Consider the following 17,946-nt stretch of genomic DNA (forward strand, 5'->3'; position numbering starts at 1 on the left):
TTTCTAAAATATATATGAATATAAGAAAAAAAGAGAAATTTATTGAAGTTACCATATAATGTAGGAAACAATGCCCCCAATTAAACATCTCACGCCACCAAGTGAAATCCTCAGTGCTAAGAATGGGTCACATTTTATTGACCCAATGGGCCAAAGGGTTCTTATAGACCACCCTCACCCCTAGCCATAATAGGTGATTTCTAAGTTTATTGGTTACTCCTTACAACCTGATTATAAAGACTTTTGTTGAATACAACACTCTGTCATTGAAAAATCAAGCTGATGCCTAACTGGAAGCTTTACTATACTGGCTAGCATTTATGGTGCAAGGTATTCTGCACACTACCAGAGAACAAAAGTAATAGTATCACCCAGCTATAATCCTGCAACTGACATTAGTGACCTGCATGAAACATACTAGTAAATAGTGGCACAAATGTTATAGGAGTAACCAACTACATTTTGGTTTTAAGGCCCACTCCATAAGTTGGAGCCCATTTCTGATTCTGCTAAAGTGGTCAGGAACCTTAGAATAGATTTGTCATGTATCTATGGGAAAATCTAATAATACTGTTATGCTAAAGGAATGTAGCTCTAAAATGACCCCTAATGATATACTGCTATACCCATAGATCAGAGTATTGCTCAACTCTCATCAGAGAAATTTCTTTTTGAAATAGATTGGAATTAACACAGAGACCCACACCTGGTCTATTTTCAGAGAGCGAGAAACTTTTGAGCACTCAGTACTAAATGGGATGTCTTCATCAAACCCTTCCCCTCAAGGCTCAGGGATCTACATAGGAGAGGTAAAAAGACTGTAAGAGCCAGAAGTGACTCTGTGAAAACAGTGTCTTCCAGACACAAAGGGACTGATGCATATATGAATTCACAGACAATGTGACAGCATGCTTGGATCTGAACAAGTTCAAACTAGACAAAATTGCAGCATAGAGAAGGGGAAGTGGACACAAGTCCCACCCCCAGTGTAGAAGCCGTTTGAAACTGATTCTTGCTGGGAAAGGGAAAGTCAGTTTTCTGCACTGGAGTGTCACTGGGTATATCAATATAGTCCAAGGCACAGCCATGCCCAGGAGTAATTGGCTAATACAGAACAGACTCCATAGTATATATGTGTGTGATGTACATGCACATATTTTGTTTTGTTTTGTCTTACTGTTTTTTTTTGTTTGTTTATTTCGATTTTAACTTTTTGGGTTTTTAGGGGTTTTTTTAGAGTAGGGAGAGAATGAGTGAGCACACATGAAGTTGGATGGGTAAGGAGGTGGTGAGAACCTGGGAGAAGCTGGGGAAGGGGAAATAATATGATAAAAATATATTGTATGAAAAAATTGCTTTTGAATAAAGAAATGCTTGAGGGAATAGTGGATGTAACTGTAAGTTGGTTTATTACCCTAAAATTGTAGAAATATTCTAATCTAAAATGACATTAGTTTCTAAAGCAATGAATATACAAGAAATTCAATTGCAGCTTTTCATAAGCATACTTAGGGAGAATCAAGAAAACATTCCAATACTAATGAAGAATCCCATGTTAAGATTCCTTATTGCTACATATTTAGTAATTTGTGATTTTCATTTGATGTTTTTCACTCATGTGACTTGAATGCTAGTTTTGATTCTTTTAATTGAATCTGTAGAAAAAAAATCAAGAGAAGCCACCTCCTGTGTGTTTCCCCCCCCCCGCCCTTTTTTAATTGTCAACATGATACAACCTAGAGTCTACTTGGAAGAGGGAACCTCAACTGAGGGACTATCCAGATCAGACTGGCCTGGGACCATGTGTGAGACACTGCCTTGATTGATGGTTGGTGTAAGGGCCTTGCCCTCTGCAGGCAACATCCATTCGGAGACCGATTGGCCTGGGATGTGTAGCAAAGCTAGCTCAGAGAACAAGCCAGTAAGTAGTGCTGGTCCTTTGTTTCTTCTTCAGTACCTGCTTGAATTCATTTTTTTTCCATTTAAATTTTTATTTTGTGTGGATAAATTTTTTCCTACATGAAGAGTGTTCTAGACCTCTGGGAACTGGAGTCATGGATGGTTGTACACTGTCATGTGGGTGCTGGGAACTAAACCCCAGTCCTTTGCAAGATCATCCAGTAGTCTTTACCACTGTGTTATTTCTCTAGGTTAATCCATGCCTCCAGCTTGAATTCTTGCTCTGACTCCCCTCAATGATGGATGGTGCCCTGGAAGTATAAACCAAATAAATCCATTTCTCCCTCACTTTGCTTTTGGTAGAGTGTTTTATCACAAGAACAGAAAGTAAAGTAGAACACCCTAGAAATACTAAAATGCCTACTAGTTGTTTTTGCATTTTTAGTGGCTCATTAACAACAGTTATTTGATACCTTTCTTTCCTCTCAAATAACTTTTACTACATGCATGATTGTTACAGAATAAACTTGTTATTACCTTAAGTATCAACACTCATTTTATGTAAAATATCTTCTAAACTACTAGATATTATGAGGAACCTGGGCACTCAAGGGACCATGGGAGACACTTTGTTACTAGCTACCTTAATGGAAGCCCTGTGCCTATGTGGACCTAAAGACAGCACATAACAATCACATACTTTGAATGTTCCTGATAGAATTTCCTCCAGGCAGAAAAGAAATCAGTCACAAATGGGAGCCTACCTTGTGTTATATTAGTGACAGAGAAATTGGATTAATGTATGTGATTGTATATTTCATTCCTTTAGGCTCACCAATATTATGCTGGCCTTGTAAAGATAGGGACTTTAAGTTAAACTTCGGAAAGTTTAACTGGATCATCTGAATGATGTTGCATTCCCTAGCCTTGCACACTGGCTACCCACATCAATGAACTGGTGACTGAACATGACACGAAGCCCTCAGAGCAATAGCACATGTGGAGCAGAGTTTCTGCTCGATCCAATGAACAGAGTTCATACCTGTGAGCCTGCTCAGGACAGTGCCCAGTTTGGGAAGAATCAAATTGACTTTTGTCCTGTGTCATTGCCAACTTTTCAGCTGCGGCAATTGGACAACCGGAAAGACTGTTCAAAAAAGAAGAGTTGGAGGATGTGAGTGAGCGTGACAATGTGGTCTGCCTTGGCACAGGCACACAGCACCCTTGGCACACAGCAAATGTTAAGTCATATTAATAGTTCACTTAGCGTCATTGTCATACAAAAGATCCCGAAGGGTTTGCAAACCGCAGTGTCTACATTTCATCCCTAGCTCCATCTCAGAAATGACAAGTAGTGAATACATTTAAAGAAAATTAAAGTTTTATTTAATGGGGAAATACCAAAATGATTCTGAAACTCAGTATTTTAAATTCAATATGTTCATTTACACACACAATTGCCTGACAACAGAAATTAGCATGATAAACCCATGATTATCTTACAAACTTTAGCAAAATTTAAGACTAAATTTTATATCTTAGTTAAATTGAAAGCACAAATATGAAATCTTTTGTCAATATTTTTATAAGCCAAACTATAGCTCATACCGACACACCCCACATGTAATATGAAATGTACACAGAAAAATTTTAAAAAATCAGGACTGGAAAAATGACTCTGTGGTTAAGAACACTGGCTCCTTTTCCAGAGGACCTGGGTTTGATTCCCAGCACCTACATGGCAGTTCATAACTATCAATAACTCTAGTTCTAGGAAAGCCTACACCATCTTCTAGCCTCTGTGGACATTGCACAGATGTGGTGCAGAGATACACATGCAGGAAAAACACACATACACATTAAAAATACACAATAAAAATAAAATAAAATTTCACTTAAAATATCCATATGTATATACCATGTATTTGTATATAAAAACACACAATGTGCTTTATTTTAGCTTAAATTTTAATAAAAATGCCATATACTCCTTGCATGGTTTACACTCAAAGCCCTGTACTGTACATTGAAACCCTTCTAAATGTCTACTGAGTGGGATTTGTGATAACTCATAAGGAACACTGATGCCAGCCTCCAATATCCACGTGTGCTGGTAAGATCTAGGGCAGAAAAAAAATATGCTGTGTGTGGCTGTATGGACATGGAGCCTGAGTATCTTTAGATACAACTGCTTCATTGTCTTAGTTGACCACTAATATAAATTTTCCTGAGATTGAGACTACTTGTCAGCTATTTCAAGAGGTAACATTTAATAGTGACATAACAGTTCTCTCAACACATGACCGATTATTTCATTTGTGGAAAGTTTCTTTTGCAGTTTGCAATGTAAATGATTGGTAAGTCATCAGAATTACCTTCTGTGAGTGTTGCGGTTGCTGTTCACATGTCCCCTTCCTGTGCATCCTGGGGTGGGACACTTGAGCACATTCTCATGCATGGCAAGAACTAAGCACAAAATATCATGTTAAAGGTAAGAACAATTTACTATACAAACATACACAACATATACACACACCATCAAATTTACTTTTCTATTTTACATTCAAATGACTTCAGATAGGTAGTCCACCATGGTTCTTCCTGGGATGTATTTGTACTGAACCAAAGCACCTCATTCCTTCAGAAAGGAAACACGGAAAGATAGATCATGTCTAAACTGCTCTGACTGCCAAACAGTATTGACCTAGATCCCCTCCCCCAAATGGTTCTGCTCACAGTCAATTGAAGAACTGTTCTGTATGCTTCTGGGGCCACACTCACCCTGGGACAGAGTCTGCTGCTTCTCTACCCTGAGCAGCTCATCACTCCCACTTTTCCTTCTAAGTACATTTCTCTACAGCAGCAGAGAACTTATTTTTCCACACAACTCTTTCAATACTTTCCCTGTAAGCTGGAGGTTGGTGTATGTAGCCCTTTTTTATTTCCTAAGTGGTGTTATTTTGCATCTGTCCATCTACCCTCCCCTGCCAGATGACTACTGGAAAGAGTAAGACTAAGTGAAGCCTCAGAAGGCTGGATTGAGAAACTGTTAATGCCACAGCTAGCATGGGCGAGAAAACTAGTGACTTGCCAAGTCATGACAGCTGGGAATCTTAAAGTGTCCCCACTTTTACCTATAGGGTAGACCAAGAACTGTCCCAATAACCAGATGAGAAATCATGTAACAGCCCAGTGTTCTCAGCTGGTCCTTCCCTTTCCTTCTACAGCCCAGGGCATTGAAGAACTATGTATGGTAGGTATGAAGGAGGAAAGGCTGTTGTTGTCCTGGGGTCTCAGATGTGACAAGACATCCTGAGAGAATTCCAAGGACCATGTGATCTCATGTTGAGGGCAGGTCAGAAGGTCACTGCATCTGAAATTACTATTCCTGAATTTTTCTAATACACTATGTTTTAAAAACAATAGCTAAACTGGGCACAGTAGAGGAAGAGGCAGGCCAGGGCTGCATAAGCCAGACCTTATCTCAAAATCAGAAACAAACAAATACATACAAACACCTCACATGGTTACATGGAAATTGCTTAAAGAAACACGGAAATAGGTGATGTTTCCATTCCTAATTCTAACCAGAAGGAGCATAGGACAACCATGTGAGGCTGTGCTGTGTGTATGATGGCATAGGTATGTCCTCAGGATAAGGAATACTCACTTTCCAGAGGAACTCGCACTTTGTGGGGGCACCCGGAAAGACTGCGGTGGTGGGGATAGAGCCCAGTTACGTGCCCTGTGCCATCACAGCCAGGGATGGGGCACTTGGCCTCCCTCCTTTCAGGCCTTGGTGAATCTATAGAGAAATTGAATTGAGACACTCACATGGTGCTTCTTCCTCATCATTCAATAGAGTGGCCTTGCGGTGTCAATCACACTATTCAGTTTTGCCATCATAAACATTCTTCTTACGGTGCCTTTGAATAAAACCCTCAACTAAGACCCATGGAAGCAAAACACATTTTCAGTTTTCTTGGATTCCTAAGCAAAGGCTGACACAGGGCAAGGGACTGTTAACAACGGAGATGATTTTAAGTTGTCATGTCACATATTACAGTTAACTCTTTACTATGAAAAAGTCACCATGTGCCAGAAGGTGAACATGCTCCTGAAAAGGAGGAAAGAAAAAAGAAAAGCGAGAAAGGAGAATTTATTTAACCTCAAGCTATCCTCTATTGAGAGAGTTTAGAAAAAGGCAGATTTAAAATTATAAGACAAAGAGCCCACCATACAGGCAGAAGGCCTCTCTGGCTTTGTCCTTGTGGGTTCCTGGCAGCAGGTGAATTTGGGGGTGGACCAGCTACTCACATAAAAGTTGAGGTTGCTTCCTGCAGAGCAGCTGATGGGAGTCAATAGGCTGTATCCTACACAACCAAGTGAAAAAAATACAACAAAGCAAGCAAACAAACAAACAAAACCCCCAAGATTCTGCATCCTCTGAGGACTATTTCAATAGTATGTGAGGTGACCACACCCTCAAGATTCTGCATCCCGTGAGGACTATCTCAGCAGTATGTGAGGTGACCACAGAGGGAAGCTGTGGTCACTGCTGCAGAGACTCAGAGCTGAGGTGATGGAGAAGCCTTTGGAGGGAAATGTTCTAGTGGGGCATCTGAAAAGAGGGAAATGCAGAAAATGGAGATTCCCAGCAACCAGAGGACTCAGGACCTGTGAGGGTGTGACAGATGCCACAGGATAGGAGCCTGAGATGGGAAGAGTGAAGATAATATCAGGAGTACTGGTACTCAGGGTGTTGAGGGCAAGAGAGGCTTATAAATGAATAATATAAATGAGTGCAGAATAGCAATGTGGATGAGGTTGGCACTGACATTCTCAGACATATACACATACTTGCATAGGTACACACACTTGCATAGGTACACACACACACACACACACACGAACACATGTATATACATGCACCTGTGCGAACACACACATGTGCATACACACATGCATACACATTCACATCCATGTGCATACATGCACATACACACATGCACACATGTACATTCATATACCACATACACATCCATACATGTATGGCCAAGATGCTAATTAAAATTGACACAGAAATGCAATCTTATGGTCCAGACTGCCCAAACTTGTGCTCAGAATACTGATCAGGAAAAATTGTGTATTCATGTGTGTTCGTGTGTGTGTGTGTGTGTGTGTGTGTGTGTGTGTGTGTGTGTGTGTGCATGTGCACACGCGCGCATGTTGGTCAGAAAACTAGAAGTATGTGAGTCCTCAGAGAAAGAAGCAAAACAGCCTCCAGAAGGGATATGCAACTCTCAATGTGGACCAACAAGAATACTGAGCAGGCTTGAGGCCCCATGGTAACAACTAGTAATCTACAAGACCCTGCTCATAAAGCTGTTGGCTTGGAGTAAGAGGAAAGGAAAGGCCATACCCTTCTGCTCTAAGGAAACCATCCAGAACAGGCCACTGACATGGAATGTGTCAGATATCTCTATGGTACTACATTGCATGAGCAGACATGTCCCTATGATACCAAATCACTCCAGTTGTTAGATTACAAGCAGTCCTAGGCAGATGGGCAACAGCAGGCTGTGTGTAATCTAATTACATGAGGGCATGGTTTCAGTAAAGAAGGAAGGGCTGAGGATCCTCCAGGTTGTAGCCAGCACTGACAGTCCAGGACAAGTCAGGATGCTGAAAGTTGAGTGCTCAAGTACACAGAGAACAACCAAGGACAGGGATGCCCAGGAAACAGCTTTGTTAAGTAAAGACAAGATTTAACTAAAATGACTGATGTGGGGGGATGCTCCTTTCTGTACTCTGTAAGAGAAAAAGAGTATATTAAGATTGTGATTTGTATGACTTTGTGCATACAAGTTTTACTTCACAGTAATATAATGCCAAATTTCAAGTCCATTTGGGCACATAAGACCTGTATGCCACTGGTCAAAGTCTTCAATGTTCGACAGAAATTAGCCGAGGGGTTTGACACCATCGCAAAGTGCCACTCACAGAGAGGAGATAAACTACGGTGTCTGTTTTGATGTGCTTCCTCTCTTGGATCTCGTCCACATGACACCACATTTCTAAGCACTGACAGGGCTGGCGGTGAGCACTTCCCCTCTTCAGTACACTGTGTATCTGAGTGAAGCCAGAAAGGGTGTTGGAGATAACAGGGCTGGCACCTGCCCAGGTGGGGCCCACTGACAGTCCTCCGTGCACCTTTGTCTGCACCTCTCTCCTGGGCCTCCTGAAACAAAGCTGCAGATGAAATGCTCTGGAGGGCAGAACCTGTTTGCATGATAAGAAACCCGAGCACAGGCTCAGGGCAGCTGCTCAGCCTGCCTCTTCTTTCATTTTCTTTGTATAGCACTACACAATGAGGGGACTTCATCCTCCAGTGCTGCTGTGTCCTGGTTTGCCTGGGACAATCCTCCGTCATACCAAGCAGACTTGCCCCATTGTTCCTCTTACTCTTCTTACTTGACAGGTGCCACAGGATAGGTAGTGTAGTGCTTACACTGCAGCGTCATCTGCAAGTGTTCCGTGGCGAGTTCCACAAACTTACTGTCCCACTAAAGCAATGCCTGGCTTGTGTCATTACTATACTGGAAGTCTGAATCTGACTGGACCCTGGACATAACCCATGTTTCTCTGGGCACCTGTGGCCTACTGGGACAGCCACTCACAAACAGTACAGGCTGCGAGTGTGAGAACAGGCTTAGTCCTCCACCAGGGAAGATGTGTCACTCCCCTGATGTTGGAAAAGCAATCTAAGGTCTTCCCCAAGCACATTTCCTCTGACAATTTAAGTTCGATCCAGCTGTCTGTGGGTTTCCATGGGCAAGCTGGGAAAGCACCATCTTACAAATATATTAACACCTGGTTTACTCATAAGAAGGCTCAGAACATCCTGCCTGGTCTACGAGTGACTTGATGTCTGTCATTTTGAAGCTTCATAATCCCACAACAACGGGTAGAAAGAAAAATTAAATTATAGGCTTGATTTCTCTAATAAAATAAGTTAAAGTCTTCTGAAAATGTCCAATCAAGCACTGTTAAAAGGTAGGTATGGTGGGATTATGAAGAGCTAATTCAATGAGAAAATCAGAAGGGATAAAGGTTTCAGGTGTTAAGACAGTATAGCACCCATAGACTCTAAGCTAACAGTAACCAGAAGAGTAGCTGCAAAGTATGAAACGGCATGTTTTATGATTACAAATTGATTTTTAAATTACATTAAGTTGTCAAATGGCTAATTTAGAAGGAATAGGAACATTTAACATTTTCAAACTCTAAATCAACTTTCCTCCTACAATGAATATAAAAATGAACTTACGTTTATTGTTAAAGATTTGTCTTCCACTGGCATCAGTAACCTTGGTTTGTCTCCGTTCCTTCGCCAGGTGGTCCAGGAAAAAGCGGTCCAGCTCCTTGTAGGTATGATGGAAGACAGAACCACGTTCAGCCTGTAGAGCAATAGCCTGCTCCAGCAAACTCAGGTTCCCCTTCGCTTTCTCCATTTCTCCAGGCTCCTCTGAAACTGGGACCAGGCTCTCACCATCTTCAGCCTCTGGGAATGAAGGCTGTGCTTTGACAGCCAAGGGTTCCATGTGGGAGTTCTGTGGCTCTCTACCATCAATATCAGAACCACACCTGTTCTCACAAGGGCTAAATTTGTCACCTTCAGCTTTTATCTCAGAAACCTCCAACAGGTCCTTTCTATTGTATGTCAGCTTGTGTCTGTGGGCTCCATGAGGGTCAGTGTCTTCTGATGAATTGGAGCCACTGCCCCACCCATTCTCTGCACTGTCAGAGTCACTTTCACTGTCACCAGAAGAGCAGAAAGGTGGCTGGGAACTACGGACTTTGTCTCTTCCATCCTCTGAATGAATCATAAAGCACTCATCTGCCTCATCACTCTCTGCTTTTAAAGACTGGATGCCACTGTCATTTAAGTTCTCATTTATGGTCTGCATAGTCACACTTTCTTCAAATTTGCCTAAGTGCATTAGAGATTTAACCATGAGCTCTGGATAACACATGTATTGGTCTTCCTTCTGGAGTGAGTTTTCTTGTGCAGGTGAATGAAGGGTCTCATCCATGGGCTTTACCATGATTCCCTCTACAAAAAAAAAGAAAACAGATATTGGAAAAAAAATTATTTAAAGGTCCTGGGTATAGTGGCAGGAGCCTATGATCCCAATACTTAGGAATCAGAGGTAAGAGGCTAGCAAGTTCAAGGCTAGTCTGGACCACAAGTGAGATTCCTACCTCTAAAAAGTAACCAATTAACCAAACAAGAAGGTAAAAATACTTTAAGGAGCTTGTATAACTATTCATATACATGTGACTTTATGTACCCATGTATATGTATAAATCTGCATGTATATGTACATGGATACTGGTATGCCTACAAAATATGCATAATATGTAATGTCTATTAATTTTACAAACATTGATGAGAAAAATACAAAAGAAATAAAATAAGTTTAGTGCTTCTGTATCTTTTGCATGTGAAGAGCTAAGTTCTTTTAGGGTACTGTCATGACTGAAGTTGGTACTTCGGCAATACAGCACCACACATGAGGTTCCTGCTGTTACACTCTCTTATATTCCTACATCTTAGCAGCCAGGAGGAACTTGAATGTGCAAGCTGTTACACACTGCAGAAAAATGTTCATCAAATTTCTCTTGATCATGGCAAGTATTTTTAGGGATTATTTGAATTCTATTTGCTGTAGTTTCTCAGAAACAGTCTCAGCTTTTATGTGATGTTAACTAAGATACAAAGACCTCTACACAGATTGTGACAGAAGTACTCTGAAGCTCCCAAATCTTTCTGCTCACTTTTTGGTGTCACATTACAATTCTATATTCATGGAAACATAAATGGGAAAATATCAGGCTTAAATATTTCAAATAGTAATACATTTTCTTGTCTGACATGTGCATGTATTTGTGTTATAAAGTAAAGGAGATGAGGGGGACTTGGTTTGAGGGTGTCAAATATGAGCAATTTGGGTCCTGTGACTAAGAGCAGACCTCCAAACGCCCAGGCCAGTCCAAAGCAGCTGTCAGTACCACCCATTTACTTGTCTTGTTGCATGTATATATGAATGTATGTATGTATATATGCATGTATGCATGACATATGTATGGTCAGTTCACCAAAGCTACCCCAATGTAAACTGTCCAAATGAGAATATGGATTCTCAGTGCACACCATTTGTGAAATGTATCAAACAGCCCACCATGAGTCTGCTAACATCCACCAGAACAACAACAACAACAACAAATCAAACAAAAAAACCCAACCATTCCTGCATTTCAAAGACAGGTGGGGGATGGGAAACATAAAATGATAAGCCCCCTTAAATACTGTCAAAGACACCAAGTGAAGTGCATTCTGTGTTAATAAACATCTTCGGAGGAAAGTACAGCCATCAGCATGAAGCTGTGGGAGAGGATGTCTGTTTGGAAGACAATGTGCAGTTTTTTTTTTTTTTGTCTCATTCAATTTTTTTATAAACATTGTCTCTGACAAGGACACTCAAAAATACATCTCCATCATCTTCCTTTCTGGTAATTATCTCCCTAAATCAACACTGGACTGCCAGGATCAAGTAAATATTGCCATAGTAACTAAAAGCATTTTTGGATGCAGAGAAGAATTCAGTCACAACACTAGCCCCTGTAAATAATGCTGATTATAGGGTGCAGTCTTTTGTTGGGATCTATTCAACACAAACTGAAAAATTTAACATTTCAGTTCCTAGAAAAGAGGCTGGATAAACAAGAACATAACGTTGATAGGATGGGCCTATCCTCTCCTGAATCTGCATCAGAGCAACTCCAGCTTTAAATAATATATTAAACATAGTCTAAAATGCAAATGAAGTTTTTCTCAATATCACAGTTGGCTATTAAGAGAAAGTGTAAAGGGTTATGATAATTTTAAAGTATTATGAACTACAGAAAACAAATAAAAAGCATTTTCAGTGAATATGCTCAATTCATTGAACTGTTCTCTCACTCCACTTAACTACCCACATGTGTACAATAATGATTTATAGACATTATACCTCATTATGCATATTTGGGCTGTGTTAGAGTGCTAACAAAAGCTCTAGAAAGCAACAATTACCTCTGTTGCTTAGCTACATAGTTTAAAATATTCCTATTAAGTGCAGATCACCAGAGAGGCGGAGTGACGAACTCACACATGTGCGCGACAATGCACTTCATTGAGTGACTGCCAACTGCTTACATTTTGGGTCATTTCCAGTTTACATCATTGTTTGGTTCAACTGTGTGTTATATGCTAAAAGAAAATATTTATTAATTGTTCTTCAGAAAGAGAGAAACCCCAAGCCAGGGGTACCCATACTGTCACACACACTGGTTTCTAGGGATAGTCTAAACCACAAATCAACATTCCTTGTTCTGAAAAGCCAGATTTCACTGTGGGCATGAGAAAAACCCTAAGTTAGCATTTGACATGACAGATCTGAGACAAGGTGCTGTTTCTCCCAGCCCTGCCACTGGCTCTCTCTTTTCTTTACTCTGCAGTATTATTTTTCTGAAGAGTAGTAAGGTCTGTTGCAGAGGCGTGGAGTTTGAGCTCTGTTGTTAGTGTCTATGTTTGCTGGACAGGCTATTCAGCCCATCAGAGCCTGGGGTTTCCATTTGCACTGTGGGGACAGCAGCCCAGCCTGTGCATTACTGCAGAGATCACAGGAGCACACAACAGGCACTTCAGTAAATGATGGCTTCCTCCCCCTCCTCAGCTGCTATTTTCAAAGACTAACATCGGGGGACTAGGGGGCACCTCAACCTGAACAACAGGATTGGCCTACTTTCATCAGTAGAAGTCATTCCTAAGGAACATTGGAGGCCACAGAGAGGAAAGCTCAGCAAGTGACCACATAGGCCTTTGAGGACTGCAGCACAGACTGGCATCTGCCCCTCAGAGCTAGAAGCTGGGGCACAATACACAAATATGTGAGGTCTAGAGACTACATATGCCACTGGCTAGGCACCATCTGCTTATATGACTCTAGTCAGCTCTTGCTTTCTGGAGCCAACGACTAGATGAACCTGCAACCCTTCTTTGGACAATGAATGTGATGTGCCTAGTATAGTGCCCCATTCTTTATTTCACAATACTACAAAGTGCTTTCCAGTTCATCTCACAGAAGTCTCCCAGGGCTTGCTTAAGACCACACAGCTATTAAGTAGAGGGCTGAATCCAGACCAAGGGCCACATGGCTTGAGGCTTGTATCCTTGTTTCTGTTACATACTGCAAGTATCCCATAGCCTAGAAAGCCTTACTAGCTAAGATGGCTCATGTTACACAGCTATTCTTAGGAGAAGACACTAAGAATATTAATAGCCAAACACTTTTCCAAATTGAAATCTTTTCCATAATAAATTTATAGTAAGACACTTGAATCTACTTCCAGTTAACTTAGGCTGGAAAGAACAATGATCCTTAAATTATTGGTCAAAATATGCAATTACAAAAACACAAAACTCTCCTACAACCTAGACCTTAACTTTGCTAGTATCACAAAGATGGCAAATTGGGAACCCTAGAGTCAATTCCCAGCAGGGAACAGGCTGGCAGTTCTAGAAATGGCCTAAGCCTTTCTCTGGCCTGTGTGAACTTCCAAGCATGTTTGGTGGGAAGGGGCTTGGGCCGGGAAACTTTCTTTTGTGTAGAATTTTTAAAGAAAAAGGGTTTGGTCTGGTACATAAAAGCTCATTTATTTCTTTATTTCCTGACTATAAACCCGGTTTCCATGATGAGTGGTTGATAATCCTATATATAGTTAGTGAATTTTCACCTCTCTCTCTCTCTCTCTCTCTCTCTCTCTCTCTCTCTCTCTCTCTCTCTCTCTCTCTCTCAACTCCTCTGAAAAACACCACTGATTTTGGAATGAAGTCTTTAGTGTGACTCGGTTTTATGGACATTGAGTTCAGTTCTGCTTCTGTAACCAGTGAGGACGTTTGTACAGGTAAACTCATTTATTAGAACTTTTGAATGTGAAATTTTGGCAGGAAAAAAAATACAGAAAAATGAATTTATTTTCTAAAATTCTGAGCCTGGAGTGATTTGTTCTTTATTTTTTTATTGAAGGTGACATATTAAAAGTATAATTTCATCTCCTAGAAACTTCTGTGTTTCACGCAGGCATTCCCAGGTTCTAAGCATATGGGCCGTGTTGCTGGGAACTCTACAACTGATATACTTTGAACTCATGATGACTCTCATTTTCTGTCTGTTCCAGGAGTCTGAGCTAGACTTTCTTCCTGGTGTTCACCTCCCCATGGGGGAAGGGATTTCTAACTACCTACCGTAGTGCCCACATGTAGTTTTTTGGAGTCAGGTTAGAGTGTGGAGTGAAGTTTGGGCCATAAAAAGGAATGAAACACAGGATTCAAGAGCATGACCTTAGCCTTCATGAGTCCTGTATACTCTCATTATCTGAGCAGTATAGCTGAAGCTATACCTAGACACACTCCTGTTAAGGCAAAGCTAATGAGGTGCCTGGAATAGAGGAGCATTGAAATTAGGTGTACTTCTGTTGAACTGAGTGCTAGCCTTCGCCCCCTCTCCTTCTGTGCCTGTGCTTAAAATTCTGCAGAAGCTGAAGGCAAGTTAAAATCTTTTCTCTATTGACCTAGGCTAGAAACATTTGTGACCTGTCATTTTTAGAAGTTGCAACTTCATGTAGACATTGTGAGAACTCTGCCCAGTATGCACTTTGAGGAGAATATGGGCAAGGAGAACTGAGCCTGCAGAGCACAGCTAACTGGGATAGAGTTATTTTGCTTGTTCTTTAGATGGTCTACTAGGTGCTTTCTCCCTAGTCTGCAATCTGTGCTACTTTTAGAATTAACTCTCTTTGGTCTTTAGTAATTTCATCTGTAAAACCAAGACCAGGTTTCTACACACTGTGTGACATTGTAAAATGGACTAAATGGTACCATTTAAAGTGTCTGAAATACATAAAGAGTGGAAAATTAATCATCACCATGGTGATTCCAGCATCACTATCAGTAGTAGCTCTAATATTAACTGCAGCCATTAGCCTTTGTAAGCCTGCAAATAGATGTCTATAAGTGCTTACGACTGAATATTTTACTGCATATATTTGAACAATATTCACTTAATTGATAATAAGCATTTATGATGATCAACTTGTTAGAGCAGAAGGTGGGAGGTCTGTAGACCTAATAAAGCCTTTGGCTCGTGGACAAGCTGCATGGATAGACCTCAAATCCATAATGGTCTAAGAACTTGTGCTAAGATCAGGTTCCATCTGTCATGTCTATGAATCAATATATAAAAGTGGCCAGACCAAGGAAATAGAAAAAGTTAGATGATTACAATTTAAATATGAGCCCTGATACTTAAAATCACATACTAAATTTGAGAAAGCCTAAAAACATCATTACCCATGTACAAATCAGAAGACAGCCACAGAATCTTCAATACTTAGCCAAGATAATGAAGATTCTCTGACCTGAAACTTGTCTTCAGTCAATATGTTTTTATACCTTTAAAAATAATATTTAGAGGTATTTATAGAATTCTACTTATAAATATATGATCTATAAATATTACTACCTCATATTTGTTTAAGTTTTCAAGTAAATCATTTTATTATTATTATTATTATTATTATTATTATTATTATTATTATTATTATATGTTGATTCCCTAAATGTCACATTCAGTAAAGGGTATATATTCAATAGGATATGTGCATGTTTAATTCTAGTCTTTATTAGTCAATCCTTATATCTTAAACTTTTCATAGGTTTTTTGAGATTTTTGCATGTCTGACACCTTAGTCTCATGCACAAACCAATCAATGACACTTCAACTCCTGGATGCAAGTGATTGCCAGCAACTGAGAACTGGGAAGACATAAACTCTAAGTCCTTAAAGTAGTAGCTACATTTCACTCATCTTGTAAAGGATGTCTGAAGAGTGAGCAAAGGATTGAATTACTGTATTATAAAGATAAGCTTAAAGGGTTTATTTTATAAATATGAGCACAGAGATATCTTTTCTATTATTCTCCCACTGAAGAAGCCTCAAGGGTAATAACCTTAGGTCACTTCTATAATCTATTGCTCTAGGTATTATTTTAAATATGTAAAAATATTAATATTACAGAATACTTACATTGAGTCATACTATTACTATTATATTTTGGGGCTAAATAATGCTATACATATTCATAAAAATATGTGTTAATGTTTTAGCTGTATATATAGACAACAAATATGTGTATATACATATCATTAATGAACATTACATTGACCTTTATCATTGGAAAGTTATCTTAAATCTTAAATATGTCCTGTAATTTGAAGGATTCTTTTAGAAATTAGCTATCTACTCAGACAGACTCTTTAGCTTTAAGGCTTAGTGTCTTCTATTTTCTACACAAAGAGGCACATGATGAGAATATTGTTCTGTATGCTGTGAATATATGTTGTTCTGACTGGTTAATAAATAAAGCCATTTGGCCTATGGCAAGGCAGCTTAGAGGCAGGCAGAAAATCCAAACAGATAGACAGAAAGATAAAGAAGAGGCAGAGGAGATGCTGCCAGCTGCCACCATGAGAAGCAAGATGTAAAAGTACTGGTAAGACACAAGCCACATGGCAAAGTATAGATCTATAGAAATGGGTTATAAGTTAAGATATAAGAACTAGATAACAAGGAGCTTGCCATGGCCATAGTTTAAAAATAATATTAGCCTATGTGTGTTTATTTGGGTCCAAGTGGCTGCAGAACCTGAGGGTAAGAGAGAATTGTCCTGACTGTGGGCCAGGAGGGACATACAAAAACTTCAGCTACAGGCATAACTCAACCATTAGTTGAAGTGAGTCCAGGCCATAGTCAAGCTGTGTCTATAGATCCTAAATTGAATCTGATTAAAACAAATAGCACCTTAATAAGTGAATAGTGAGTGAAACAAGTGTTTGGTTTTTTTGTTTCCAAAGCCAAATATACTTTAATAGCCACAGTAACTATATATTCTCCACAGACTAAGAATGACTTTTGGTGACAGGAATACATAAAGTTTGGGCCATGCCTTTTTGCTACCTGCAGTGGAGTGATCATTCGTTTCTAAGAGGCCATCATCCTCATTCCTGCTGTCTGGGTTTCCTTTGCAGTCCATGTCTGGGCTGTAGTGTCGGGGTTTCATTAATAGAGATTTCCTCTTGTTAACTGGCACTCCCAGTGCCTGCTCTTCAGCTCTCCTCTTCTTCGCCATAGAGCAATCATATGCAGCCCTGGAGTGAGCAGAGCAGGGCAGATAAAGAACACAGTAAAATACACTCGCTGCTGCTTAACATTTGACTTTCACTAAGTCTAACTTAAAGCACCTGGGACCAGGAGTTAGGGTTCATCATTAATGCTAACAGTCTCACTGAGAACTGTACTTCACTGTCCATCAGGAGTATTTAAAAACTCACACTTAATACTGAGTAAGCATATGCTAATCTGTGTTTCACTTCATTACATACTCGGGAAGTGAAATAAGACTTGAACCAGGTTGCAAGCCCCGAGAAACAGCTAATGTGAAAAATACACCACTAGGTACAGAGAATGTGTAGTATGATTAAACCATGGGTACTCCAATAGTAACACAACACTGAAATTGCTTGTCTGTGCCACACTCATGCCTCAAATTTGAGATACCCCAGGTCTTGGGCCCTGATTTGACTGAAAGAGCAATCGAGCAAGAGAACAAGCTATGGACATTCAATCAACCCATCTCCAGTGACACAAAAATGTGAAGAGTTGTTACACAGAAATGTGCCTTTGGATTCTCACTCATTTGGCACACATACAAACAAATAAAAGGAGAATAAATAAGATTTGATTTCACAAAAATGACCAACAGTTTATCCTTATTCTTGTTCTCACATGGGTCTGTTTGGAAATGCTCCCAAGGGAGCATTTCAACACAGGTTTCTTATATGCACCTCACACAGAATTAATGCGGATTACTGTGTGAAGTTAA

At 40.0% G+C, this 17,946-nt stretch overlaps 1 protein-coding gene across 4 annotated transcripts in view; it reads right to left on the minus strand.

Moving 5' to 3' along the window:
• LOC131904498 (suppression of tumorigenicity 18 protein) overlaps window positions 1-17,202 on the minus strand; it is a 61,624-nt gene extending 44,422 nt beyond the window's left edge. For 2 of the 4 annotated variants that reach the window (XM_059255622.1, XM_059255620.1), the window contains exons 1-5: window positions 17,022-17,202; window positions 9,230-10,015; window positions 5,570-5,704; window positions 4,275-4,365; window positions 2,942-3,046 (exon numbers count right to left, since the gene is read on the minus strand). In XM_059255622.1, the coding sequence (XP_059111605.1) occupies window positions 2,942-3,046; window positions 4,275-4,365; window positions 5,570-5,704; window positions 9,230-10,015; window positions 17,022-17,193 (1,289 nt within the window). In that variant the 5' untranslated portion in view covers window positions 17,194-17,202. The remainder of the gene's footprint in view (window positions 1-2,941; window positions 3,047-4,274; window positions 4,366-5,569; window positions 5,705-9,229; window positions 10,016-17,021) is intronic. The other 2 variants (XM_059255621.1, XM_059255623.1) reach the window with 2 other exon arrangements.
• Window positions 17,203-17,946: the final 744 nt, after the last annotated feature.

The sequence above is a fragment of the Peromyscus eremicus genome, chromosome 2 (genome assembly GCF_949786415.1).
Source record: "Peromyscus eremicus chromosome 2, PerEre_H2_v1, whole genome shotgun sequence".
Classification (NCBI taxonomy): Eukaryota; Metazoa; Chordata; class Mammalia; order Rodentia; family Cricetidae; genus Peromyscus; species Peromyscus eremicus.